We start from the raw sequence: 26,782 nt of genomic DNA, 5'->3' as shown, positions 1-26,782 counted from the left end.
ATGCTGTACAAGTACTCTACCAGTTGAGTTTCATCCTTTGCCCCTTTAAAAAATCTTTTTATGGGGCCTAGAGAGGTGGCTCAGAGGTTAAGAACACTGGTTGCTCTTCCCAAGCTCTTTCCCCAGCACCCATGTGGTGGCGCATAATTGTCTGTAACTCCAGTTCCAGGGATCCAATGCTCTCTTCTGGCCTCCCTAGGTACAGGTATGTATATGGTGCACAGCTGTACATATAGGCAAAATACCCACACATATAAAGTAAAACGTATTTTAAATATTTTAAAAGTAGCTTAAGGAGCGGGGGTAGGGGGTGGGGGTAGAGGGAGGCTGGACAGATGACTCAGTAGTTATGAATGCATACTGCTCTTTCAAAAGACCCAAATTCACTTTCCAGCACCCATGTGAGCGCGAGGCAGTTCAGAACCACCTGTAACTCCAGCTCCAGGGGTATTTAATACCTCTGACCTTGAGGACAGTAACACATGTGTCCATATAGCAACGCAAAGACAAATAATTAAGAACAACAGCACTTTAAAAGTACTTTAGAAAGGCTGGAGAGAGGACTCGGTGGTTTAAGAGTATTGGCTGCTCTTCAGATTCAATGCCCAGCACCCACATGGAGGCTTCACAACCATCTATAGTGCCATTCACAGAGCATCTGACGCCCCCTTCTGGCTTCCATAGGCAATACACATATGTGGTACACAAACATACAGGCAGGCAAAACACAAATATATATATGTATGTATGTATGTATGTATGTTTGTGTGTTTATATATTTATAAATTAATTTACTTTTTAAAAGTTCCTTAAAATATTTGAAAGGGTAAAGAGATGATAGTTATAAAAAGAATGAAACATTGTATAAAAATGGAGAAATAAGACAAATATAAATGTATCTGAAAATATTAGAAATCTCAAAGAAATATGAAATTTCAATACAATTTGAAAAAAAATGATAAAGAAACATCTAGTTAGAGATGACAAATTGAAGATCTCATTGAGGAATGTACCCAAAATTGGATGCAGAGAGATAAAATTGGTCTGTCAGGAATAACTATCAACTTAGATTTATGTATTTTAACAAAAGAAGACAGCAACTGTCTGCTTCTCCAGCAGAAGCCAGACTCAGAAAGTGAGAAATTCTCTAAACACAGCAGGGCTTCAGATGCCAGACACCTCAGCACAGAGCCAAATGCCTATTGCCATGCTTCACAAAAAGGAGTAAGAAAATGATCAGTGAGTGAGTATCTCGTAAAACCCGGAAAAACAACACGTAAACCAAAGAAAGAAAGTATGTGGCAGCTAAGGCCAGGAGCAGAATGCAGAAACCAAACGGCCTGAAACTACAGAGAAGAGCAATGCTGAGGTGTCACACGGCATCGGGACAGGAAGACTTTCATGTCCAATGATGAGTTTGGTGCTTTGTCTTAATCACAGGCAACCACCGCTCTCCATGCCAGTGAATCTGGAAAACTAGATGAAAGGTAAAAGTTTAAAGCTCTTTAGGAAACGACTGGATATTTGTGCCTAAAGCTTGGTAATTACAGGCAGGAAATCAAAGTAATGAGAATATGACACTTATTAAGGCATTGGAACTACAGCTCCAGAGGTACAATATTTTTGCTATTATTCAGTTTTGTATATGTAGTGCTGGGGCCTTTGCATACACACTAGGCTAGAACTCTACCATAGACCTACAACCCTGCCCTGGAATAGTCATTAAATGGAAGACAGGCAGCTAAAGAAGAGGCAGAAAGAACAAGTTAATGAGCAGGGTGTGGGAATGCATGTGGAGAGCCCAACACCCAGCAGACTGAAGAAGAAAGGCTCACAACCTCTGTAACTCCAGGTCCAGGGAATCCAATGCCCCCTTCTGGCCTCAGTGGGCACTGTATGCACATGGCACACAGACATGTATGCAGGCAAAACACACACAATACACACACTTAAAATAAATCAAGAACAACAGAACCCTCCTAGAGCTAAGTGGTGACAGGGCTAGCTAGCATTAGAACAGCGTGGGGACCACTTCAGAGGGAAGGGACAACTTGTAGGGTCTGAAAGGCTCCTTGGGGATCGAGCAAAGAATGCAAAGCCCCCGGGGATTTGGCCCTCTGCCTGTGGCAAATGGTTTTCCTATCAGCAGGGTCAGTGCCATCTTGTAGCAGTAGGCGTTTAAGAGCTGCTGGGCGGTCTGCACATGTGCAGAAAAGTGCATAGGAAGGAAACATGTCACTCAAGTGGGGATGGTTGTGACAGCCCAGAGAAGTGGGGGGTGGGGTGGGGGGGGGTGGAGATAGCCCTGGGTAAAGAGCCTTGAAAGACAAGTGGCCTCTCCCTTTGAAAACAACAGGAAGCTCCAGACCAGGCGATAAGGGGAGATATTGAGTAGGGGGTTCCTGCCTGATAAGGAGAGGGGATGAGGTCATTGCTGAGAAGGAGAGTGTTGGGGCTAAGCAGGGTCCTCGGGAATCCTGAATAATTCTGGGCACTGTCTGCCTCGTCCATTTTCCAGCCATCCCTGCAGAGGATTGTTGTGGGACTGTTAGGTTCCAGCTAACCTTTGAGGGATCTTCACCCCCCCCCCCAAGTGGGATTGAAATAGAACCCTAGATCTACCTTTAAAAGAAAAAAAAATAAAAAAAAAAAAGATGGTTGGAGAGATGTCACATCTATTAGGAGCCCTTGCTGTTCTTTTAGACAACTCAGATTCACTTCTGGGTATCCACACTGCTGTTCTTTTGTTACAGTTATAGGAAGAAAGCTGGAGAAGGGAGGGTGTTCCAGCGTGGGGAACGTAGGAGAGGGTTCCATAACAGGTGAGGGCGATCGAGGCAACGAGGGAATAACACGCCAGCCAGAGAGAGCTTAAATGAGAAGTTTATTTAGAAAGGGGAGTGAGGGGGAAGGGAAGAGACATAGAGGCACCGGGAACAGGAGAGGAGAGAGGGAGACAGAGAGACAGAGACAGAAAGAGAGAGAGGGGGGCGATCTGAAAAGAGAGCAAAGAGCAAAAGAGCGTAACTGGGCAGGGTCTGACTTTTAAAGGGGTCCTTTGCACCTGCCTGAAGACTAGTAGTCATGGAACCGGGGGCTGACCAGAGTACTGCCTGAGTGCATTCTGCCAGGTGACAGGGGCAGGCCAGCATAATGCCTGAATCCTTTCACACACCGTGGTTGCTGTCTGTAACTCCAGTTCCAGGGGATCTGACATGTCTAGGCATGCACATGGTGCACATATAGTCACACAGGCAAAACACTCATACACATAAAATAAAAGTCCGCTGCTTCAGTGGGTATCTTGCAATTTGCAACCAAACTTAACAACATGAGCTAGCTTTCCAGGCCCATATCCACAGGGTGGGAGGAGAAGGCAGCCTCCTGCAACCCATCCTCTGATCTCTACACTTGGATCAGAACGACTTTTTCTTTTCTTTTTTAATTTACTTTTTAAATTTGTGTGTGCGCGCACGCACGCGCGCGCACACACACACACACACACACACACACATATATACATGTCACAGCACACATGTGAAGATCAGGGGAAAATTTGCAGGAACTGGTTCTCTCCTCTGTTGGGTACATCCTAAGGATTGGACTCAGCCCATGGTGGAAAGATGGAATCTTTTGTCTGTCCTCTGCCCTCCACATGAACACTGTGGCACATGCGCGCACACACACACCCCTCCCACATGCACACTAATAAATAAGAAGTTTATATACTTAAAGAAAAATATAGGTTAGGTGTGATGGCACACACCTTTAATCCCAGGACTTGGGAAGCAGAAGCAGGTGCATCTCTATGAGTTAGAGGCCAGAGTGGTCTACATAGGAGCTCTAGGCCAGCCAGAGTCAAACACAGAAAGGCTATATCTCAAAACCCACCCCTCCAAGAAAAGAAGGAGGGAGGGAAGGAGGAAGAGAGAAGGAAGGAAGGAAAGAAAGAAGGAAAGAGGGAAGGAACGATGGAGAAAAATGTTCAATGGAAGTGGAATGAACTATTGGATCTTGATTTCAAATAAAAAATATAGCATATGTTATTGATAGGTGTCAAAAACTCCACTGAAAATTTCCCGTTATTTATATGAAGCAAGTGGTAAAGGGGAACTCTGCCAATCGTCCAAGACTGTGCCAGCAATAGGTAATTCCACACCGGAATAAAACCACCCAGCGTCCTCACAGTCTTGATAGACTTATTTGGAATTTGAGACAAATTTGAGCAAAGCTTAGTAGAAGTTTACCTTTCACCAATATTAGTCAAATGATATTATGAACTATATCCACAAAGTTACTGTTTAGATTACTTTCAAGAACAAGTTATATTCAGATATCCTGAGCACACGGTACTTAGTAAAAATTTACATGTGGATCATAAACATCTTTATCTTAAAAATCTTGTCAAGTACTTTTTAGCAGCTCCACTATTTTTGTTGTTGCTTGATTTTAAAATAAAACTGATTCCTCAAAGATACTAAATCATTCAAAATCTGAATTAATTTTACTAGGCTCTTTCTTACCCATCTGAGCTGTTATTTCATATACGATAATTGAACAAGTTGTTTTGTGTTTATTTAATTTGTATTCTGTTTTATTTTACAATGCAAAACAGAAGATGATCAATCGTGATAGAAATAGTTAAATTAGCTGGGTGTGGTGGCCTAAGTGCCTGTCATCTTAGCTGTTGGGAGGTAGGTGAAGATAAAGATGGTTCTAGATCAACCTCTACAGAATGAGACTATTCTGAGAAAAAAAGGACATAAGGAGAACAGAAAAGAATTACTAAGGACAGGCAATGAGGGAGTTACTTTAGCCATCATGACACACACCTGCAATCCCAGCACTTGCAAGCAGAAGGCAGGAGGAACAGAAGTTCACGGTCATCCTTGGTTCTACATCAAGTTTGGGGTCAACCTGGGCTATATGAGACTGTCTAAAAACAAACAAAACAACAACAAAATTGTCTCTGCGTCTAGGAGTACAGCTTAATGATAGAGTACTTGCCTAGATGAAGCCTGAGGTTCAATTTGCAGGATTCCATACACAAATCCAAGCTGCCTCAATCCCACCACATTCCCAGTGGTTCAAGACAAATGTTTTCCTCATTTCCCAGATGAGGAATTTGACAAGTTTGGTGCCCATGAGTGCCGTTCTTATACATGGGGAGACCCATGTCAGCTGCCTTCCTGAGATTTGGCTTTAAGGCTGTTGTTCTGGTAGTAGTTAATCAATCAAGCTTTTGATTATAATTGGATTGAGACCATGGTCTTTTACCAGGGGTCACAAACTCTATGACATAGGTCAGTTGCAGCTTCTCCAGCCACTATAAGGAAGAGGCTCATTTACTAAGTAGATGAGAACCAAAGGAACTGCTCTCAATACAAACGCACACATCCCTTTCACACTTAGATGCTCATTTTGTACTGAGCATGCTGTGGGGCCACGCCACAGAGGTGTACCCAGAGCCAATACAACACTATTAGAAGTGACTGACTACAAACGCGTTTTTTTTTTTTCCAGTGCTTGGTACTTAATGGAGAGCCTCTTGCATAGTAGCCATGTGCTTTAATGAGTTCTACCCTGCTCTACAGTGATTTTATACATCCTAGGGAAATTTGTTGTTAAGATATCCTTGGATACCTGAACCCACAGGCACTGATGCCTTTTGTAGAGAATTTCTTGGTCTTTCATTTAACCTATAAGCATTCTTTGGTATACTTTAAATCTTCTCTGGGTACTTATAACACCCAATGTAAATATAAATAGTTATTATGCTGTATTGTTTGGAAAACTGACAAGCAGTCTGTAGATGTTCAATACAGCAGTAGATGTTTACTTTTTGGTTTTAATTTTATTTTGTTTTTAGTTTTCTTTAGTTTTATATATTTTTATTTTATGTCTATGAGTCTGTGTACCACATGCATCCTGTGCCCTTAAAGGTCAGAAGGGGATGTCAGATCCCCTAGAACTGAAGTTGTGGGTGGTTGTGAACCACATGTGGGTGCTAGAAATTGAATTCATGTCGTCTGCAAAAACAACAAATGCTCTTAGCCACTGAGCCATTTCTTCAGTTCCTACTTCTCATGTTTTAAAAAGTGTTAATCAGTAGAGGTAATGTACCTCCGTGGTAGAACTGCCTAGCATAGGAAGGGCCCTGGGTTTGGGTTTGGAAAAAAGAAAATAAAAGACTACTATGAGTTCCAAGTCAGCCTGGGCTACAGGTCCCATCTCAAGAAAAACCAACCAAACTAACTAAACCGGGTATGGACAGGGATGGGACCCCAGTTGCTACAGTGTTGTTGTCAGTTATTTAGGAAATAAATAGCATGGGTTAGATCCCTAGCACTGCATAAACCAGGATCAGAAATTGAAAGTCATCCCCATTACATACTGAGTTTGGGGTCGGGTCAGTATGTGAGATCATGTCTTAAGGGAAAAGAGGAAAGGAAAACCTTGATTCTAGGTCGGTAAATTCTTCAGAGGTAGAGCCTTCAGACAGAAAGGACTGTGTGTCCCAAACATGTCTGGACTCCAACAGTCACTTTTCCTGTGTGTTTCTTCTGTGCCACATAGTGTTTCTGTGGTTTTCATGTTGGAGTTTTTGATCTGCAAACAACCCTGGAAGGCTTGTGGAGCTGCAGGCGGGAATCCTCACACCTAGCCATGAGAGGTCTGCCCTGCATGGAAAAAGAACTTCAGAAGGCGGGGCCCAGAGACAAATTCTACTGACTACCAGATTATGACTTTGTTTTAGTTGACCTGCTCCGCCTCTACAGGACAAAGGAATAACAAGACCTAATGAAAGATGAAGTCAAAGCAAGCAAACAAACAAAATAAAAGCCCTTCCACATCTATGTCACTGCAAAAGACACACGTGAAAAGCAAAGCCAAACTTGGTAAGCATGGTGTGTATGTGTCTGGGTATGAATGAGCTAAGGCTCACAGGGTAACAATCATGGACATTTTGGAGTTGGAATAAACTTTTTTACTATCTACCCTGTGAGTTCCCTGTCATGGGAGAAAGTGTGGTCAAAGAGAAAAGGAGAGCCCTACACCTCCAACCTGACAATTAAAGGCAGCATTTCTGTTTTCTCTGGCCCATGCCTTCCTGTTGAACTTAAACAAAGGCTCTCACACCAGTCCCTGCAGCGGCCTAGAAAAGCTATTTCACATTGCCCCTAGGAACTGGGACTCCTAAGCAGAATAAAGTAGAGACAGTTCTCCACATCCATAGGCCCTATCTCCAGGAGGGTCAGTCAACCAGTCACAGAACAGAAGTATTCAGAAAAATATTCCCAGAATGGGGATGTCATCCATACATATGTTTCTCTTAATGGTTGATGAATAAAACACTGTTGGCCAATAGGGCAGCAAGATAGGAGGGTCTAGGAGATGAGGAGAATTCTGGGGAATGTAGTCAGAGTCAGACGCCATGTGAGACCACAAAGGGGTAAGAGATCTGGACCCTTCTGCCATAAGGTAGGACCACATGGAAATGCTTAGATGAATAGAAATGGATTAATAATTAAGACAGAGCTAGCCAATAAGAAGCCCAAGTCACTGGCCAACAGATTCATAATTAATACAGCATCAGTGTATTCATTTGGGACTGACAAGCTGTGGAACCAGGCTTGCAGGAAAGAGTGCTCATTACATAACCCCGATTACATGTTTTTCTCTATAAGTGTTGCCATGGTTATGTCTCTTCACAGCAATAGAAATGCTAACACACCTAGCTAGTATGCACAAAACCCTCAATTCAAACCCCAGAAAACACATAAATCTGTTGGCCACAGTGATGCACACTTGTCATGACAACATTCAGGAGACAGAGGCAAAAATCATCATTCTGATGCTACATGGTCCTTGAGTTCTGAGGTGGTTTGAATGAGAATTATTGAGTATTTGTGTCCTCCATAGGCCATGTAGTCTCCAACTGTTTGGGAAGGTTCTGAAACTTTAGGAGCCTTGCTGGAGAGAGTAAGTCACTGGGAGTGGGTTTGCAAAGTTTGGTCCCTCTGCTTCCTGCACGTGGATGGGAGTATGAGCTTTTGGCTTACTCTGACCATCTGCTGGAACTATAAGCCAAAGTAAACCCTTTCTTTTGTAAGATGCCTTTGGACATAGCATCTTACATTGTTACAGCAATAGGAAAGTATTTAGTAGAGCTACATAGCAAATGTGTATCCAGCCTGTCTAAATGAAACTCTGTTTCAAAAAATAAGCAAACAAAACCCAGAGAGCTAAAGAGAGGGAGGAAGGGAGGAAGAAAGGAAGAATGGACACACAGAACGTGCAGTGATGTAATTATAGCACTCAGGAGGCGAGGCAGGTGCAAGGCCAAGTTAGTCTTCATAGTAAGACCCTGTCTCAAACCAACCAACCGACCAACAAGAGATAGGGAGGACATGGGTTATCACTGGTCACAGAAATCCCTGGAATCAGTCTTTTGCAGATATCCAGGAGTGACTTAGCTGACTTTTAAGATAATCAGGAACAGCAACTGTCATTCAAGTTGTCTTTCTTAAGTTTGTTTTAATAGTCTCATGCCCTTCTGACTAAGCTAGCCAGGCACACTAAAAACACCCCCTACCAAAAAATAAATAAATACAAAATGAAAAAAAAAAAAAATAGAAGAACCAAGTGACCTGGAAGAAAAAAAAAATCTACCAGTTTCCAAAGACCTGGAGGGTCTCTCTCTGTCTCCTCAAAAAGTGTTCTACACAGTTTTCAAGTACAATCGCATCTCAAGAGTTTGGCGACAGCAGCTGTGTCCACACCAACACCCTTGGTTCCTTTGCAATATCTGTCACATTTTAGTGAGCATGCTTGACTACATGCAGGCTGTTGTCACACAGGAAAGAGAATATGGAGTGACTTAGATGACCAGGCTTTAGAAAGCCATATTCTTTTTTAGGAAGCAGGTTCTTCGTTCCTGCCATAGCCAAAGGCTTACTTTTCAGAGACTATAACTTATCATCTAGTTACAATGAGAACAGACCCTCCCAGTGAGTCACAACGAAATTTCTCAAGGTGCATCCCTTAAATTTGGCTTTCTCTGCTCTGCATGATAGTCACAAATTCCTCTCTTGCTTACACGCCCCTCCACCCCGTCCCCCTGTCCAGGTTTACATTGAATGCTAATTGGCAAAAGCTAGTATCAGGAAGATAAAGGCACGGAACTGGGTGTGGTAATACATGTCCCTAATCTCAAATGGATTTTAGCGTTGAGATGCAGCTTCATGGCCATCTTGGGCTCTATAGTAAAAACCAAGATAGCCAGGGTTACGCAATAAGACCTTGTGTCAAATAAATCAAAATGAAAACAGAAACAAAAAAGATGAAGTCAGAGGTGTGTCCTTCTGTTAGGAAAATCCTCGCCGGCTGTAATCCTTCACAAATGCAGTGAGCATGGGGACTATCTGGGGAGTGACACGAAACAGAACAGACAATTCTCCTGAAAGCTTCTGGGTTAGAGGCCTGAAGTAAGGCATGGGCATCTGCACTGTATTTCTGAGACGCTGGGCACCAAGTCCAGGATTCTGAATGCACAGGATGCTTCACCACAGAGCCATATCCCTAGTGTTGAAGGACCAGTATGAGAGAGGCCATTCCTCAGCCCAGCAATCTGAAGAAAGAGCAACCATTTCTCATGTGTGTATGTCCCCCAACTCCCCCTGTGTGTGTGTGTGTGTGTGTGTGTGGTTTATGCATATGTGTGCACATGTGTGTTGGTGTCCTTGCCTCTGTGTGTGCTTGTGGAGGTCAGAGGTGAGCATCAAATATCCTTTATCTTTCTCCTATTTTTTTTTTTTAAAAGAGAGTGTGTCTTGCTGAGCCTGAAGCTGACTGACTGACCTATGAGTCTCAACAGCTCTAAGATCTGCCTGTTTGTACTCTGCCACCAACACCCCAGCTCCTTTTACAGACAGCTTTTATGTGGGCACCAGGGACCCGAACCCAGGTCCTCACGCTCCTGCAGCCATCACTTTACCCACTGAGCCACCTCAAGCCCCTCGTTTGTTCCTTTGAATCTTATTCATGCTGCAGGGCCTAGCTGCAAAGATGCTTTCCACTTTGCCTTAGTCCCGTGTTGTGCTCTCCATTACCGCCTTCTCCAGCACAGTGACCACTTCCTATGTGTCTCACCCTATAGATTCCTTCTGGAATACCCGAACTTTACAGATTTCTGGTTGTAACTACTCTTATCTCATCCAACTTTGGCTCTCTACAGCACGTAAGTCAGTGTCTTGCATATATTAATAGTAATCATGTAAGCCATGTTTGCTGAACAAAGTGGTCTTTTTCAACAATTTTTAAGCAGACATAGATAAATGTATTAACATGATGGAGAGAGGAGGCTGTTCTGGGAGATGGAATGCTAGGCTCAAAGAGCCATATATGGGAATGTACGGGGAGACCTAAGTGGCCTGGCTGAAATGGAGGGAAAAGCTACATGGAGAAGGAAAATGAGTGGTGAATGGGAGGGGGTGGGAACCATAACAGTAGTTGGACTACTGACTGCCAGCTGGGAGGAAAGCACAGATGGGGGAATTGGAGGGATTTTAGTGATCCCTGCAGGTGCTCTTCTTACGTTATACTCTGCTTGCTGGGCCTGGGCCCTCAGCTTCTCTACTGTAGATGTCCCATCGGCGGGCTCCTCCTGGGCCCTCAGCTTCTCTACTCCAGATGTCCCATCGGCGGGCTCCTCCTGGGCCCTCAGCTTCTCTACTCCAGATGTCCCATCGGCGGGCTCCTCCTGGGTCCTCAGCTTCTCTACTCCAGGTGTCCCATAGGCGGGCTCCTCCTGGGTCCTCAGCTTCTCTACTCCAGGTGTCCCATAGGCGGGCTCCTCCTGGGTCCTCAGCTTCTCTGCTGTAGATGTCCCATCAGTGAGCTCCTCCTGGGCCCTCAGCTTCTCTACTCCAGATGTCCCATCGGTGGGCTCCTCCTGGGCCCTCAGCTTCTCTACTCCAGATGTCCCGTTGGTACCCCTCTTCATCAGAGTCTGTAGTCTTGGCTGCGCAGTAAGCTGGTGAGATGCAGTTTTGTGCTTGCTGGTTTCTTATCTGCTCTTTGCGGAGCCTGAGGCCACAAAGGGTGCATGGGTGGGCACGGGGAGACCATTTCTACCACAACCCACACATGCCCCAGTGCTCCCTTTGGGTGGTAGAAGGGCTGAGAAGGAAAGAGGTGACGCTTGAGATGAGTATGTATTTACAGACAGGCTCTTGCTACATAGTCTCAGACTCACTCTGGTAGCTCAGGCTGCCTTCTGCTGGGATTATGCCTGTGAAGCACCACATGCAGCAACCTGAGAAACACTTTAAAGTTAGAAGCAGAGCCCAGTGGAGATGTAAAGCCTGAATAAACCGGAGGAATCGAGTGTGAGTGGACATTTTCAGCTGTAACTAGCAGATGCTTGTACTGGGTAGGGTAAGGGATGGATGGGAGGGTGCTTCCTTCGGGTTTCAGGAACGCAGCATGGTTGTCAGGGTTGGCTGCTCCTTCCGGAGACCCTGCACTCAGCTTCTCTGAGGACTTCAAACTGCCTTCAGCTCTCTGTGCCAGTCCTTTCCAGTCACACCATTCTCTCTACCCCTCTTCTTCTCCCCAAGGCCCAAGTCAATGCTCAGCTCCCCCCACCCCCACTCCCCAGAGCTTGAGAAGAGAATCTTGGTCAGCTGATACTCTGCATTACACCACAATCTTTAGTCCTTGAGCCCATCTGAGTGGGGTTCAGAGAAGTCTCAGTGCAGGAAGCCGGGGAACCTGCTTTGGGCCCAGCTCATTGCATGTAAAATCCTTGAGGCTAGGGATGAAGTCATCTAAGAAAGTCATCCACTTCTTGCCTCTTGTGTGGTTTTAGAACTTATGTGTTAAATATATATATAACATGCACTTACTTTTTTTTTGAGAAAGGGACTAGATATAGCCCAGGCTGGCCTCAAATCCATAGTGATGCCTTCTGCAGATTATAGGCCTGGGCTACCATATATGCCAAAATTGACATTCACGATCACTACCATATATCATCATAATCCTTCATGCTGCCAAATAGAGGCTCTGTTTTCATTAAACAACTCCCCTGCCCCTAACCCTGGGCGACTTCTTTTAGTCTTTATGGATTGGACTAACCTAAGCACCTCGTATAAAGGAAATCCTGTCTGTCATTTTACATTCCGCTTTGATCATTTACCACAATGCCATCAAAGCCCATCCCTGCAATAGCATGTACCAGAATTCTTTCTTTGTAAGAATGAACAATATCCCACTATATGTACTCACCAAATTTTGTTTGTCCGGTCAGTCATCTGTGGTTCTGTCTTAAATTTCAAAAGTAGTAAGGAAACTTTAAAGCAAAGCAACAGAAAAGACCATGAGGGACAGTGGGCCACATTCGTGAAGCTACTCAGAGGCTGGCCTACCTTTTAAATGTATTAACTATTATTGCGTGCGTGCATGCTTATTGTGTGCAGGTGCACATGCCATGTGTACACATATACATGGCATACATGTGGGGGTCAGAGTACTGCTTGCAGGAGGCAGGTGCCCCGTCTCCTTCAACCTCTCTGTGGGAGTGAGGTATTTCACTTGGATTTCCAGCTTGGTGACAAGCGCTTTTACCTGCTGAGCCTTCTTGCCAGCCTGGTTCTGTCTTTTGACTGCTATAAATGCAGGTGCTATGAGAATGAGATATAGCTGTCTGGTTTTCTGCTTTCAATTCTTTTGGGGAGCAACCCAGAGGTAGGACTCCCGGTGTCTATGATAGTTTTGGGTTTCGCCTTTTACAAACTACTGTTTTCCGCAGTGATTGTGCCGTTTAGCTTTCCCACCAGCAATGTACAAGGGTTCTAATATCTCTATATCCTCTTCATCCTTTTAAAAATATGGATAGAAATCACATAGGGCTGTTTAGTATTGGAGTTTTTAGTTGTATTTCTCTAAAGTTAGTGAGTGGTCAGTGGACCATCTGTGTGTGGGTTGTGTGTCTGTGCCAAGGAGCTTACGTGGAAGCCAAGGACAGCTTTCAGGACCACATGCATATAGTGCTGGTGGAGCCCGGAAGAGGGACTTGGATGCCATGGAAGTGGAGGTCCAGGGAGTTGCCAGCAGCCTGATGTGACTGCTGGAAGCCTGACCTGGATTCTCTGCAGGAGCAGCCAGCTTTCCTAACCACTGACTCTCTCCAATCTTCTCTGCCTTTGTTATTCTGAGATAGGTCTCCTTCTGCAGCTCACAACAATCCTCCTCCCTCAGTGTGCTGAGATGGAAGGTGTTAACAACTATACTTGGCTTTCTGTATTTATTTTACTTATGTTTAGCTCTTATGTTGAGGCAGGGTCTCACTATATTGCTCAGGCTAGACTTGAACTTGCAGTTCTCCTGCCTAAGCCTCTGACTCCAATGTAATTGAGACTGCAGACCTGTGCCTCCAGACAGGTGAGAATTCTTTATTGGTGGTGGTGGTCGGAGTTCTGTCTTTTTTAAAGATTTAATTTCTTTTTAATTATATGTATGCACGTTTCTCTGTGTGGGTCTGTGCACTGCAAATGGGGACATGGCCAGAGCCGAGGACCTGGATCCCCAAGACCAAACTGTTCTCTGTAAAAGCAGTGTTTGCTCTTAACCACGGAGCCATCTCTCCGAGTTCCGAGTTCTTCATATATTCTGTATGTTAATCCCTTCAGATATGTAGTTTGCACATTTTTTTTTTTTTTTGAGGCAGTGTCTCAGGCAGCCTTGAACTGGGTAGCTGGGATGACTATGAAATTCTGAACCCCCTGCCTTCACCTCTGTGGGTGCTGGTATTTGACCAAGCAAGCCCTCTACCGACTGAGATACATCAGCTGGTCACCTCTGGGGCGACCTTTGGGGGCACACAAGTTAACTTTTAAGTACAATTTACTTGTTTTATTCTTTGTGCTATCTATGATTTTTTTGGTGTTTTTTTTTTGGGTTCATAATTTGAAATTTAAAAACAACTTATTAATTGAAAATAAATAATTGAAACCGGAGCCAAGAATCTCTTCATTTTCCATCTGGAAGTCAATTGAACAAAGAAGTTGATGGGCTTACTCAGTCCAACACTGGTTAGTTACTAAATGCTAGGGGTTCTCAACCTGTGGGTTGAGATGCTTTTAGGGGATCCAATGTCCTTTTCACAGGGGTTGTCTAAGACCATTGAAACACAGATACTATTCTTAACAGTAGCAAAATTACAGTTATGTAGTAGCAACAAAATACTTGTATGACTGGGGGTCACCACAGCATGAGGAACTGTGTTAAAGTTTTAGGGAGGTTGAGAACCACTGTCAGCCCATCCATATCCATGGCTCCCAGCCCTTCTCACAAGGCTTGTGAGATACTGGGTGGCTATAGGAATAGCCTTCAAAGTGTATGCGTGCCTCTTTTTCTTCCTTAGAAATGCCCACGTTTCTCCCGTATGTTAAAGAGAGAGTTTAGAATGAAGAGGGTGCTCCTTTTACTGCTTATAATGAACGGTTGCCTATCTCGAGCTACCAGGTCTAAGCAATCTAAGCACCTCCAGTCCCTGCACAGCCAGTGTTTAGTTGCTTTTTAGTAAATTAATGGATGAGAATGTCAATGTGTAAATTGAACGTTGAGGGTAATTCCTCTGCCCCTCCCTCCCTACACACTAGGAGCTTATGTCGTTAGGTAATAAGGTCTACTTATTATTGGCGCCCGTTAAAGGAATTTAGGAGAGTCTAGGCCTCTTTTCGTGGTGTTAAAACACCAGTCAACCTGATAGTTGGGCATGGCGGTAGCAGTAGGGTAACTTTTCCAGAAAAAGGGAGGTGCTGATTTTACAAAACTAAACAAACAAACAAAACCTCCGAAAGATCCTAAGGTTTTAAAGTTGTAGTCTTGTCCCGAGTTCAGTAGGGACAGTGTCCGTCTGCTAGTGATCTGGGATTCTTAGTGAGGTCGCACTGTGGTATTTTGCAGCCAACACCATCATACACAGGCACTTGCAAACTTGAACCTCAAGGACCTCCACGCTCTGCCACCCCTGTGTCCTCGCTGCTCCCCAACTTTCCGCCCAACAGATGGTCCACGTTCTAGCAACAAGCCTAGCTGGTAGCGCCTTCCCAACACGCCGAGGGTGAAGCGCCGGCCTCCCGGGAAACGGAAAGGGGCAGTTCTCCGGATTTCTCCGGGATGCAGGTCTGGCTGGAGGAAGGGGGCTCCGCGAGGGCGCGGGGCAGTCCTGGAGGGCCGGGAGCGCGGCCGAGGGCGGGGCAGAGGTTGCCGAGGGGCGTGGGCGCGGCCGGCCAGGCAGCCAGGGGGAGGGGCGCAAGGGGGAGCGGCGCCTCCCGCCCCGGGTGAGCGGCGCGCGGCGGTCCCGCTGCGGCAGAGTGCGGAGCTGGGCGCGAGGGCTGGAGCGCGGACGGCTGCCATGGGCGTGCAGTGAGCGACGCTGGTGCGACTTCTCCGGGCGGCGCGTGTCTTCGGTCACCATGAAAGGTAGGGCGGCTGCCGAGTTCGGGGCTCACTGGAGGTCGGCCCAAGTGCAGTCGGGGGGGGGGGGGCCGGGGGAGCCCGAGGGCCCTGGTCGCGTACGGACACCAGGGACGCTGTGCCGCGCAGCCAGAGCCCTCGAGACCAGGGTTGGGACGCGCTCAGGCATTCTCCTCGTCCCAAGTCGTTGTTGTTTACGGATTTCAGTTTCCAACTTTGTAATTGAAAAAACATGCGGAGGAGAACTAGGCATCATCATTCCTCCGGGAGGGTTTCCGCGCTTGCCACTCTCCCGGTGACCCTTCCGCGGTCCGAGCAGTCGCAGTGCCACAGGCCGGCTGTTTTCCCGGGAGTCGGGATGTCCTCGGTGTGAGCGCCCGCGCATCTGGCAATGATTAGGTGCCCGCGGAGTTCAGCTGGCTCGGAAAGTGCGTTTGGCATCTTTCTCCGTCGGATCCACTGACTGGAAAATAACTGCTCCTAGTTCCGCGTCCCTTCCCAGCGCCCGCCCGAGGGATAGTTGTCCCCACATGTGCCCAGCGGTTGCCACAAATGTTGCCGGCATTGGTCCCCTAGGTGGTATCCCAATAACATCTTGCTTTTAAAAGACTCTGGAGAGGACGGCCTCGGGGGGCAGCCTTCAGAGCGGTGGAAACACGCGGATTTGTCAACAGAACCTTGATTTATGCGGGAGATAAATAATTACAGTCGGGCCATGCGAGGGGGTCGTTAAAGAACGGGTGGGCGTGGTGTTTACGCAAGGCCGGAGTTCCCGGTTTGGGACGGGAGTAACACGTTTCTTTCCCAGTGTGGTCTCGAGCTGGGTGTGAAATGCCTTCTGAGTTTCCAGCTTCTGGCCGCCGCCGGTTGCGATCCATCGCTGTAGCCGAGTGGAGCCCCGGGAGCCCCAAGAGCTCCGAAAGTAACTTCGCTTCTGAAGGTTTCTGTGACATGCGGTTCATGCTGAGCTATGGCCCTGTGAATTCAATCGCCTTCCAAAAGCACCGTGTCTTCACTGGAGGAGGGGACTCCTGCAAGGAACAGGGCTTAGCTCCGGGTGCTAAGAGGCTTGTCCCAAGGATTGGATCCTCAAGAACAGGCTACAGCTTTCTGCCTCGAGAGCTTGAAAATGCTGTGACATGCTTTCTCGCTCGGCCTCAAGTTCTCTAGCCTTATTTACAATTTAGAAAATATGCAAGTTTCTTAGCTAAGCAGGGATTGAAATTAGACCCTCTCGCACTGAACTACATCCGTTACTCCTCTCTGCCTTTTAGTTTAAGACGGGAAGATAGAGTCTCAATAAATTGTCCAGGCTGATCTAGAGCCAGTAGGGCAGTGAACTTGAGAACCTCCTGCCTCAGCCTCCATATGACTGACTGTCACGGCAATCTTTTTCCCAGTCATTAAGTCTAACAGTTTCTCAACCCTTGGCAAGACAACTCCTACCCTCCAACCCCTCATGTCCCCCTACCCCTCCACCCCCCCCTCCCGCGTGCAGGCCCTCATCAGTTCCAGCTTGGTGTGGTAATTGCAGTTTGGGTCCTCAGCAGGAACATCTCTGGAATGCAAAACACAACTACAGGTTTTAAATGCATTTTGGGTGAGACTTAGGACTCCCGAGGACCAGGTTGGAAGCCCTGGAGAAGGCTTATGTTTTACCTCTTATGGTCTGAGCCCATTAGCCCCTGTCGCTTTCTGCCTCTGTTAGGGAGACTGTATCCAGACACCGGTGAATCCATATGTAGGCTAGCCATTTTGAAGGCCTGTTTTGTTTTAATTAATTGGTTAATTAATTAGAGGTCTTACTTTATAGCCCAAGCTGGCTCCTGATCCTCTCCAGTTCAACCTCTCCAGTGATGAGATAAGAGCTCTGTACCAGCATACCCACCCCACTTGAAGACCTCATTTAATTAGTAGCAACAGGGTGTTATTGTGTAGCCCAGGCTGCTGTAGCTTTCCGTCCTTCACCTCCTGAATTCTGGGGTTATAGGTGTTGTGCCTGACACACCAGGCCTGGCTAAAATTTTGACATTTTACTTACTGTACTTTTTGGCAGTGGGGAGGGTTGAACTCAGTCCTTCCAGCCCAGTGTAATTATTCTGATACCTAGCCATAAGTAATTAATCCAACAACAGGATCCTAGGGACCCTAATTATGCCACGTGGTTAATTCATTTAACTTCATTGGAATTTGATTTTCCTACTCCAGAGGTTGAGGCATGAGGATTGGTAATAACTCCAGTAAGAACTTTGTTGGTCAGGATTAGCAGAGGTTTTTTTTTCTTAAAATTTCCTAAGTGATGAAAATCCTAAGACTGCTGAATGCCTTCTCTGGTCTCAGCTTCTACATCTGAAGACTCAACTAGGGATTGAAATTAAGTGGGAACAAAACCATGTCAGTGTTGAACACGCACAGACATCTTGTCATTCTCTAAGTGACACAGTGTAGGAACTATGTACAAAATATTGATCTTGTGTTAGGCACTGTAAGTCATTAAAGCATATGGAGAATGCACGTTAGTTATAGACACTACTGTGCCTGCTTTGGTTTTATTTGTTTTTCATTTGTTTTGAGACAGGGCCTCACTCTAGCCCAAGTTGGCCTCATACTCAAAATGGTTCTCCCACCCACCTCAGCGTTGAGAGTGATAGATAGGGTTATGGGTGTGTTCTACCATGCCTGGAGTATTATTTATTTATTGAGGTGGTAGGACTTGAACCCAGCCCCTCCCACATTTTAAACCTGTTCTCAGTCACTGGAACCATTTTGTGTGGGGTCTGATTGTTTGAAAGCGAATGAAGAACTCATCTTTAGCATTTTTTTTTTTTTAGTTAAATAGAAACTTGCCAAAGCAAGGCTTTTTAGAATATTCAGTTTCCTAATTCTGATGCCTAAACCTTGGTCAGATCTCTGCAGTAATCCCATAGCAGTCCCAGGCTGCTATGACCCAGAGCACCACCTATCTGCTGCAGTCAGCAAGCATCTGTATCTGCTCTTGCCTCCACCCCTGAAGTCTCAGGTACCAAAAGAACGACGTCATTTTTCCAGAAGAAAATCTCTTATTCCATGGCTGCCATGTCTCAAGCTGTATAAAATATAGTTTGTTTTAGTTTATTTCCAATTTCATTTTCAATTATCTCATAACACCATAAATCTCTCGGTTTGGGGTTGTCACATTCTTTAAGGAAGGAATCTGACTCCTTTGCAGTTAGGTGTGTCATTACTGAATCACATTCTTGGTTCTGAATGTTGAGAATATTGGTGAGTTTCAGAGCAGAATCCCTTGTTGCCTGAGAGACGAGTGAAAACAGCTACAGCACCACATGGAAGTACAGAGGTCCAAACCATGATTCTCATTTGTCATAGGGAGGCAGTCAAGAGAGTGTTCAGGGGCTGGGATGTAGTCCAGCCAGTAAAACTCATGCCTAGAATGCACAAATCCCTGCACAAATCCCTGGATTTAGTCTCTAGCAAGGCAACACTGGGGATGTGATGGCTCCCAAGCTGGATGGAGAAGGATTGGAAGTTCAAGGTCACCCTAAGCTATGCAGCCAGTTTGAGGCCAGCTTGGGCTACTGAGACCTTGTTGAAAAGACAAAGGCAGCAGAGTTCAGCAGTACTTTCTGTACTTCTGTGTATAAACGTTTGTGAATAACGGCACTGCTCGGCTGTCTGTTTCTGCCCCCTCTGTTTTCTCCTCAGCTAAGGTACAGAGTGGGATAAGCAAACGAGCCTGTGAAGGTGAACTTCATGCATGGCAATGCCTGCTGACCCCTTTTCTGCAGGGAGGCCTCCTCCCCTTTGCCAGCGGGCATCTTAGCTGCCACTCCTTTGCAGGGATAACTTACAACTTAATTTTGCTTTTGACTTTTCATTAGTTTAGGAATACTTGGCATTCTTAAGCCTTGGTTTAATTTTTGTTAAGTATAGATCTTCCCTGTGGTTTACCATAATTTTCCCAAGGTTTCCACTCTGTCCCCTGCCCTGGGCCCCTAGCCTTTTACCATGGTGGCATGGCAGGAAGACCTGGCACGTGGTAGCGCTCCATCTGGGCTTTAACTGGGTGTCTCATTTTCTAATAAAGGCCCTTTCTCATTAAAATATTATTTCTAAACCTCAGATGCCAGGGTATTTACACACCCCTTAAAGTATTAGATTCCAGATGGGAAAACAGAGATTCAAGTTTAGTGGTAGAAAAAATAAGTTTGGGTCATCCCTCTTGGAGGCAAATCTGACACAAGGCTGGGGAAGAAGGGGTGAGGTCCCTGGAGAGGAAGCTGAGTGGTGGTAACCCTGCCTTCCTGCCGGGAAGAGCGGGTCATCACAAGGCACTGTTTCTCTTAGCTCCCAGAGACTCAGCGGTGGCTGCCATGTGCCAGTACAGGGAACAGGGTCCTTTGTTGGAAAGTAAATGCCAAGGATGATGCCCTCTCTTACTTCTTGTTGGCACGTCATGTAATAACTGACCACCCCCCCCCCCAGTTTTAGTGGGGTTGGTTGGTTGGTTTGCTTTTTGGGACAGAATTTCTTAGCCTTGGCTGACCTGGAACTCGCTCTGTAGATCAGGTTGGCCTTAAACATACAGAGATCTGCCCGCCTCTGCCTCCTGAGTGCTGGCATTAAAGGCACACACTGCCACCTTTTTTTTTTTTTTTTTTTTTTTTTTTTTTGACTAAATAAATAGTTTAAATAAAAACTACAGGGTTCTTATTTTCCCCATTAGTAGTACCTATTGTTTTGTGGGCTCTTGCCATGCCAGTAATTGTCATTTGTTGCTTATTGTTGGCAGGTTAATAATTATTCTCATTTATATTCTCAGATAGGCAGACAGGCTCAGAGAGATTTCCCTTTGAGTTCAAGGGTGGCAGGTGGTCAGTGGAAATGAATATTCAAAATCACAGTCTCAGTGCAGAATCTACACTCCTCAGGACATCTTAGCCTAGAAATGCCGTCCAAAGTACCCTCTTTCCCTTCCTGTTTTTCCCTCCCTCCCTCCCTCCCTCCCTCTTTCCTTCTTTCCTTCCTTCCTTCCTTTCATTCCTCACTTCTTCTTTTAAATGTGGCACTGGGCATCGAACCTGAGTCTTCACATTTGTTAGCTAGTAGTCTATATCCCCTTCTTCCTAAGTCTTTTTTTGAGATAGACTCTTACTAAGTTGCTGTGTCTGTCCTTGAACTTACAGTCCTCCTGCCTCAGCCTCCCAAGCAGCTGTGCAATGTCAACACTCCCAGCTCAAAAGTGTCCTCTTCAAGGATGGATTTTAATTTATTTTTAACATTTTCTTTATTACATGTATTATTTGCTCTCTCTGTGTGTATGTTGGATACCACAATTCTGTCTTTAAGAGTAGTAGTGATTAAATATTTTTATGATAAATTCTTGGGCTGAGAGTCCCTAGGACCATTGAGATCTTACTGTGGAATTACTCATTTCTGCTTACCTTGGCTGTCAGTGCTGTGTAATTAAGAATGTCCCTTAAGCAATCAGCAGAGTCTTTTCAGGGTTTTCTGTCGGTCAGTTCTTTGCTTCTACTTTGTGGATCTTCAAGCATTGAACTCAGGCTGACAGGCTGGTGGCCTTTACCCACTGAGGACAAATTTTAAAAGATCCACAGGAGCTGTGGACATTGTGCATTGAAACAGCCTCATCCTTTACTGCTGACAAATCAGCTTCTAGCCACACCACCCACCCAATACTTTCAGTGATTTGATTTCTACTTAAGCAGGTGTCATTTGAAGAGCCAAAACCAATACCGTACCCTGAAAAGACTCTGCTGATTGCCTACGGGACATTCTTAATTACACAGCACTGACAGCCAAGGTAAGCAGAAATGAGTAATTCCACGCTTAAGATCTCAATGGTCCTGGGGACTCTCATAGCCCCACAAGTTTTCATAAAAGTATGTAATCACTACTCTTAAAAATAGAATTGTGGTATTCAACATGCTTTTAATGAAGCACACTTACTGGACCTGGTATTTTAAACATGACTCCTATGTTTCCTAAATGGCTTAATATTCTAACTAACTCAGTGTCTTTCTTTGTTTTCTTCCTACCTCAGTGTCCTCCACCTTAGAGGTTTGCTGTTTGACACCCTGTGTAGAAGGTATTGGCATTTGACTGTACCGCAGTGTGAGAATTTCTTGGAGCCTTCTTTCCTTAGGGCAGTGCTGTTGGGGGGGGGGGCTGGCAGTTTATAAACAATTTATTATTCACGAGTTAAGCCAGCCAACTTGAAAGTAGATAACACATGCTTTGAAAGGTTACCAGCTCACAAAATATAATTATGCTGAGCAAACCCAAGAGTTGAACCTGGTAATTTTTGTATCGCCACAAGAGTGTAGGCTCAGAGACCAGAGAGTCTGATGACCCCAGGGAAAGTATTTAACCACCGAGGGCCTCGATTTCCTTGTGAAATCAGAGCAGGGATGGCTGTCAGGTTACCTGAGAGCTGTTTTGCTGACGAAGTACGTCGGTATAAATTGGTTGTTCAGAACAGCGTCTAGTGTTCAGAACTAAACTATTGTAGTCGCTGTAATATAAGACTGTATTATTGTAATCTTTAGGTGGTAATTTAACTCCAAGTTATGAAATAGTTATGCTAATTTAATCAAGTGATACAGTTAGGACCTTGAAGGCAAGTTCGAAGTTTTTGCAATTAAAGTAATTTTCAAATTACAAATGTGTTGAAACTGCCCTAGGTAGGAGTAAGCCGCCTGTCTGGGAGCTGTTTACTGCCTGTGCATGCGCAATAGCTCTCTTCACTGTCGTCCTTGTGATGCTGTGGTTGTAGTAATGCTGCAGTTTTCCCCTTGCTAAAATAGTGTTTAAAAAAAAAAAAAAAAGAATCATTTCCCGTGGCACTGATGATGATGACAGAATATATTTTTGATTTTCCATTTCTCAATAGCCATCGATTGCCTGATAGCCATCCTCGACTAGGGATGGACCCTCCAAAGTTTTTCACATCTCCTTGGGAGTGTCAACTGCTGGCGTCACGGTTAGGTCTTGTTAAGCACCCATATTGTTGAGAGTGCACGGATACAGCTTTCCTGCCATATCCAGAAGACAATCTCACAGCAAGCATCCTGGTCCTCTGACCTTACAGCCTTCCCACCCCCTCTTCTGTGATGCTCCTAGTAGATGCGTAGGACTGGGCTATAGCTGTATTAACGGGCACTGGGCCCCCATGATCACTTATTCTCTGCATTTGGATCAGTCATGGAGCTCCATAATCATCCCCATCGTCATAAAACAGAAGCTTTTTTGAGGGGTGAGAGCCACACTTACAGAGTATAAGGATAAGTATTTAGACTATAGTTAGAATTATATTGGTTTAGGAAAATGGCAGTAGTGGGTTCTCCTTCAGGATCTTTGAACATTCCGTCTGTGGGTATTTGGTTAGATTTAAAGAATCAGGCATTAATTCCCTCCTATTGAGATGACCCAAAGGCCAATTGGGTTGGTTACCCAATTGGTTGGTTGGTTACCCCAAGGATAAAAATGCCAGCGTGTCACCATTGGAAATATCTTGCCAGGCCAGTCTCTGTTGTGGTTTGTAGGCTGCGCAGGCAGGGTGGTGGGGCCGCTGATGGTTTTTCCTCTCTTGGTTGCTTGTGTAGTACCTTCAGGTACTATACTAGTCAGGAATCTGAAGGGGGATAGAACTTATATAATATTATATATAATAAATATACACATACATATATAACATATTATATAACATAATATACATGCATATGTATGTATATACATACATATATCCGTGTGTGTGTGTGTGTGTGTGTGTGTGTGTGTGTGATTTATTAGAATGACTTACAGACTGTAATCTAGCTAGTTCAACAATGGCTGTCTACCAAGGGAAGGTCCAAGAATCCAGCAGTTCGGTGCATGAGGCTAGATGTTTCAGTCAGTCTTCAACATATGCCAGAATTCCAAAGAAGTGAAGACATGAACTTGCCAGCAAAAGCAAAAACAAGCAAATAAAGAGAACAAGCTTCCTTCTTATGTGCCCAGCACAAAGTATGGCCCAGATGAAAGGTGGATCTTCCTACCTCAAAGGGTCCATATTAAAAGTGAGTCTTCCTGCATCAGATGATTTACAGAAAAAATATGTCCTCACAGGTGTACCCAGCTGCTTATGTTGATAACCGAGAATGGCCACCACAGATACTGTCTGAACTAGTCCTCAGGGAGGGGCCTTCCAAGTTAGTTCCAGCCCCATTCTCAAGGCCAAGTCCTGTGTCTGAAGCGTGGGCTGTCTTCAGGAATAGGGTCTTACCTCCACGTTCTTAGAGGCAACCAAAGACAGTGGCAGTAAACTTACTGACCAACAACTCAAAGGGAAGTTTCCCGTGCAAGGCACTGGGGTTCTTGTCAGGTAGCCTATGCTCCCTGAGGGAGAGCATCATCATCCCATGTATGGATGGATGTAAACACACATACACATGCAGACATAATACAGACATACGCGCGCGCGTGCACACGCATACACACACACACACACACACACACACACACACACACACACACACGTGTTTCTCTAAGCAAAGGCAATAGCTCAAAGGTAGAGTGTTTGCCCTAGGCTCAATCCTCAGCAATGGGGGAAAAGACAGCAGCTAAGTCATGGACAGTAATTTCATGAAATAATAATATAGCTTTTCAGCTTTTTGGTGCTAAGTGTCAAATCCAAGGCCTTCTTCATTACTAAGCCTGTTTTCTATCACTGAGCCACATCTGTCTTTGATTATTGCCAACTACCTTTTTTGTTCTTGGGTTTTTTTTTTTTTTTTTTTTGGTGGTGGTTATTTTTGTTTGTTTGTTTTTTTGGAGGCAGGGTCTGCTGTCACCTAGGGTAGCCTTTGACTCATTATGTTTCCAAGGGTGACCTTGAATGCCTGATCCTCCTGCCTCCACCTCCCAAGTTCCTTAACTATCGTCTGCCCTCAGAGCTTACTGATAAGTTTTCTCAGCTGTTCAGTAAGCAAATGGGGTCAAGCTGGTGACTTGATTGGGCATCTAGGGGCTTTGGGGGGAAAAAAAGAAAAAAAACGCAAAAGCTGATGGGGCTTGCAACTGTTGGGACAAACTATACCAGGGTGCAAAGGCCATAGGAGAGAGAATGAATAGTCTGCACTTCAAGTCATGGGACGTTCTAGAGGGGGAAAAAAAAATGCTAGAGTGAGGTTCGAAACTGCTAAAATTTCATTTAAGATAAATAGCCCAACTTGACCTGATGGAACGGCCTGCAATTCCATCTTCTCAGGAGACTAAGGCAAGAGAATCACAAGTTCAAAGCCAACCTGGGCTACAGAGTGAGTTCAAGGCCAGCCTGAGTACTAGTAACACCTTGTCTAAAAATAAAAAGCAAAAACAAGGGGTATAGTTCAGTGGAAAAGCACTTCCCTAGTACACACAGGGCTTTGGTCGGCTCCCCAGGACCACAGACAGTTAATAGTATGTGCAGCATTATGTTCTTGTTCTCACTCCGTGTGAGAACAAGGTTGTCTTTATAGTACAGGGCCCACAAAGGGGAAGCGCAAAAACGGTGCTGTCTTGGCAGCCTCGTCTCCTTAGCTGCTTGCCACTCTCAGAATCTATTTGTTTTATCCTCTCACACTTTCTGTACCCAATGGGAGCAGTTTTGTGTTCCCACAGATGCGCTCTGCTGTAGCTATGATGTGTGTGTCTCCATACCCAGGGCCAGTTAAGGACGGTGTAGAGCCTCTGAAACCCTGAGGCCTCTGTAGCTCTGATCAGCTTGGAACTCTCTACCTAGTCCGGGCTGACCTTGAATTTGCAGTGGCTTTTCCTCCTTTGCTTTCCGAGTGTTGGGTACAAGTATATAACCACACATGACTCATCTTCCTTCCTTTTGTGTTTGTTTTTTGTTTTTAATTTATGTGCTGTGTATCTGTATATGGGTTTATGCACATGCATGCAGTCCCTAAAGAGGCCAGAAGAGGGCACAAGATTCCCCCCACTCTGAAGTTAACCAAACTCTGCTCTGCAAAAGCAAATGATTAACTTTAGCATTTGGTAAATGTTAAAGGAAGAAAAGATGATTCTAGAGTCAACTTTTAAAAATATGGAGGGAGACAAAGTTAAACAATGTCATATGTCCCACCTCCAGTCTGCACCCTTGTGATCTAGCAGGTACCATTTCCAAACCTCTTTTCCTCACAAAGAAAAAACATGAAAAAGAATTGATTTAAGACATTTCTGTGCAAAGACTATTCTTGATAATCCCAGCACTACAGTATTTTATGGATCTCTTCATGTCTCATGGGATTCTCTTTCAAGTTTCAGTGGGATGAGGTAAACAGATGTTGGAAGAATAGTGAATCCTTTTGGGATGAGAGTCGAGACCAGAAGCAGAATATCCTACTTGAGTTGAAATGTGGGTGGGTCTTCTGTTAGGCTTTTGCTTCCTCTGGTCCCTCACTGCATCCTGAGTCCCTCAGTGGTTCCTTCAGCCCCTCACTGTGTTGTCCTTCAGCCTCTCGCCAAGCCCTTTAGCTCCTTATTGCTTCCTTCAGGCCCCCTCTGTCTTTCAGCCTCTCAGTGCATCCTGTGGTCCTTCACTGTTTCAGCATATTAACTTGGAGGAGAAATTGTGAGAAATTGAAGTTCTTAAATCCTTTCAGCAATGAGGAGTCTTGCTAAAACAGAGGGCTGTTTCCCTGAAATGGGAACCATTCCTCAAGGAACAGCAGACAGACAGTAGGAATGGACCTGAGAAGCTGTGCTGGGGAACAGAAAGGTCCACCTGGGAGACTGGAGCCCCCTGCTGCTGGGGTAGGAGCAGTGTTAACTTGTAGTTGTGTTTTCACTGTGAAATCTTAAGCTACCTTTCTTGGCTCAGCAGTGTCTGAGTGTTGGTGCAGAGTGGCTGCACCTGGCAGTGAGAACTGTGTGACATCATTACTGCATCTTCCCCGCTTGGCTATGCTATGCACGCGAGCAGTCAGCCTTTCATCGCCTCCCATTCTGCATTGTTGGCTTCAACCAAGGGTAGATCGAAATGACAGATAACTGTTACATCTTTTTGGAATAGATTCTGACTTCTCTCTCATCACCTCTTCCTAAACCGTACAGCGAGGCAACTATTTACATAGTATTTGTGTAGTATTAGGTATTTAAAGTCATCTAGACATGATCTGAAGTGTTTAGGGATGTGTGTAGGTTATATGCCTGGTGCCTGAATATCCACCTACATACGTGTGTGTGTGTGTGTGTGTGTGTGTGTGTGTGTGTACCATGTGCATGCCTGCTGCCTGAATATCCATCTACATAC

At 45.1% G+C, this 26,782-nt stretch overlaps 1 protein-coding gene across 1 annotated transcript in view; it reads left to right on the top strand.

Annotated features, from left to right (window-relative positions):
* The first annotated feature begins 15,316 nt into the window (after window positions 1-15,316).
* Window positions 15,317-26,782, top strand: part of Colec12 (collectin subfamily member 12) — a 146,259-nt gene continuing 134,793 nt past the window's right edge. The window contains exon 1 of the mRNA XM_051202112.1: window positions 15,317-15,492. Coding sequence (XP_051058069.1) covers window positions 15,486-15,492 — 7 coding nt within the window. The 5' untranslated portion in view covers window positions 15,317-15,485. The remainder of the gene's footprint in view (window positions 15,493-26,782) is intronic.

Source organism: Phodopus roborovskii, unplaced genomic scaffold (genome assembly GCF_943737965.1).
Source record: "Phodopus roborovskii unplaced genomic scaffold, PHOROB, whole genome shotgun sequence".
Classification (NCBI taxonomy): Eukaryota; Metazoa; Chordata; class Mammalia; order Rodentia; family Cricetidae; genus Phodopus; species Phodopus roborovskii.
Note: the sequence above shows the minus strand (reverse complement) of the source record. Positions and strands in the feature narration are given on the sequence as shown.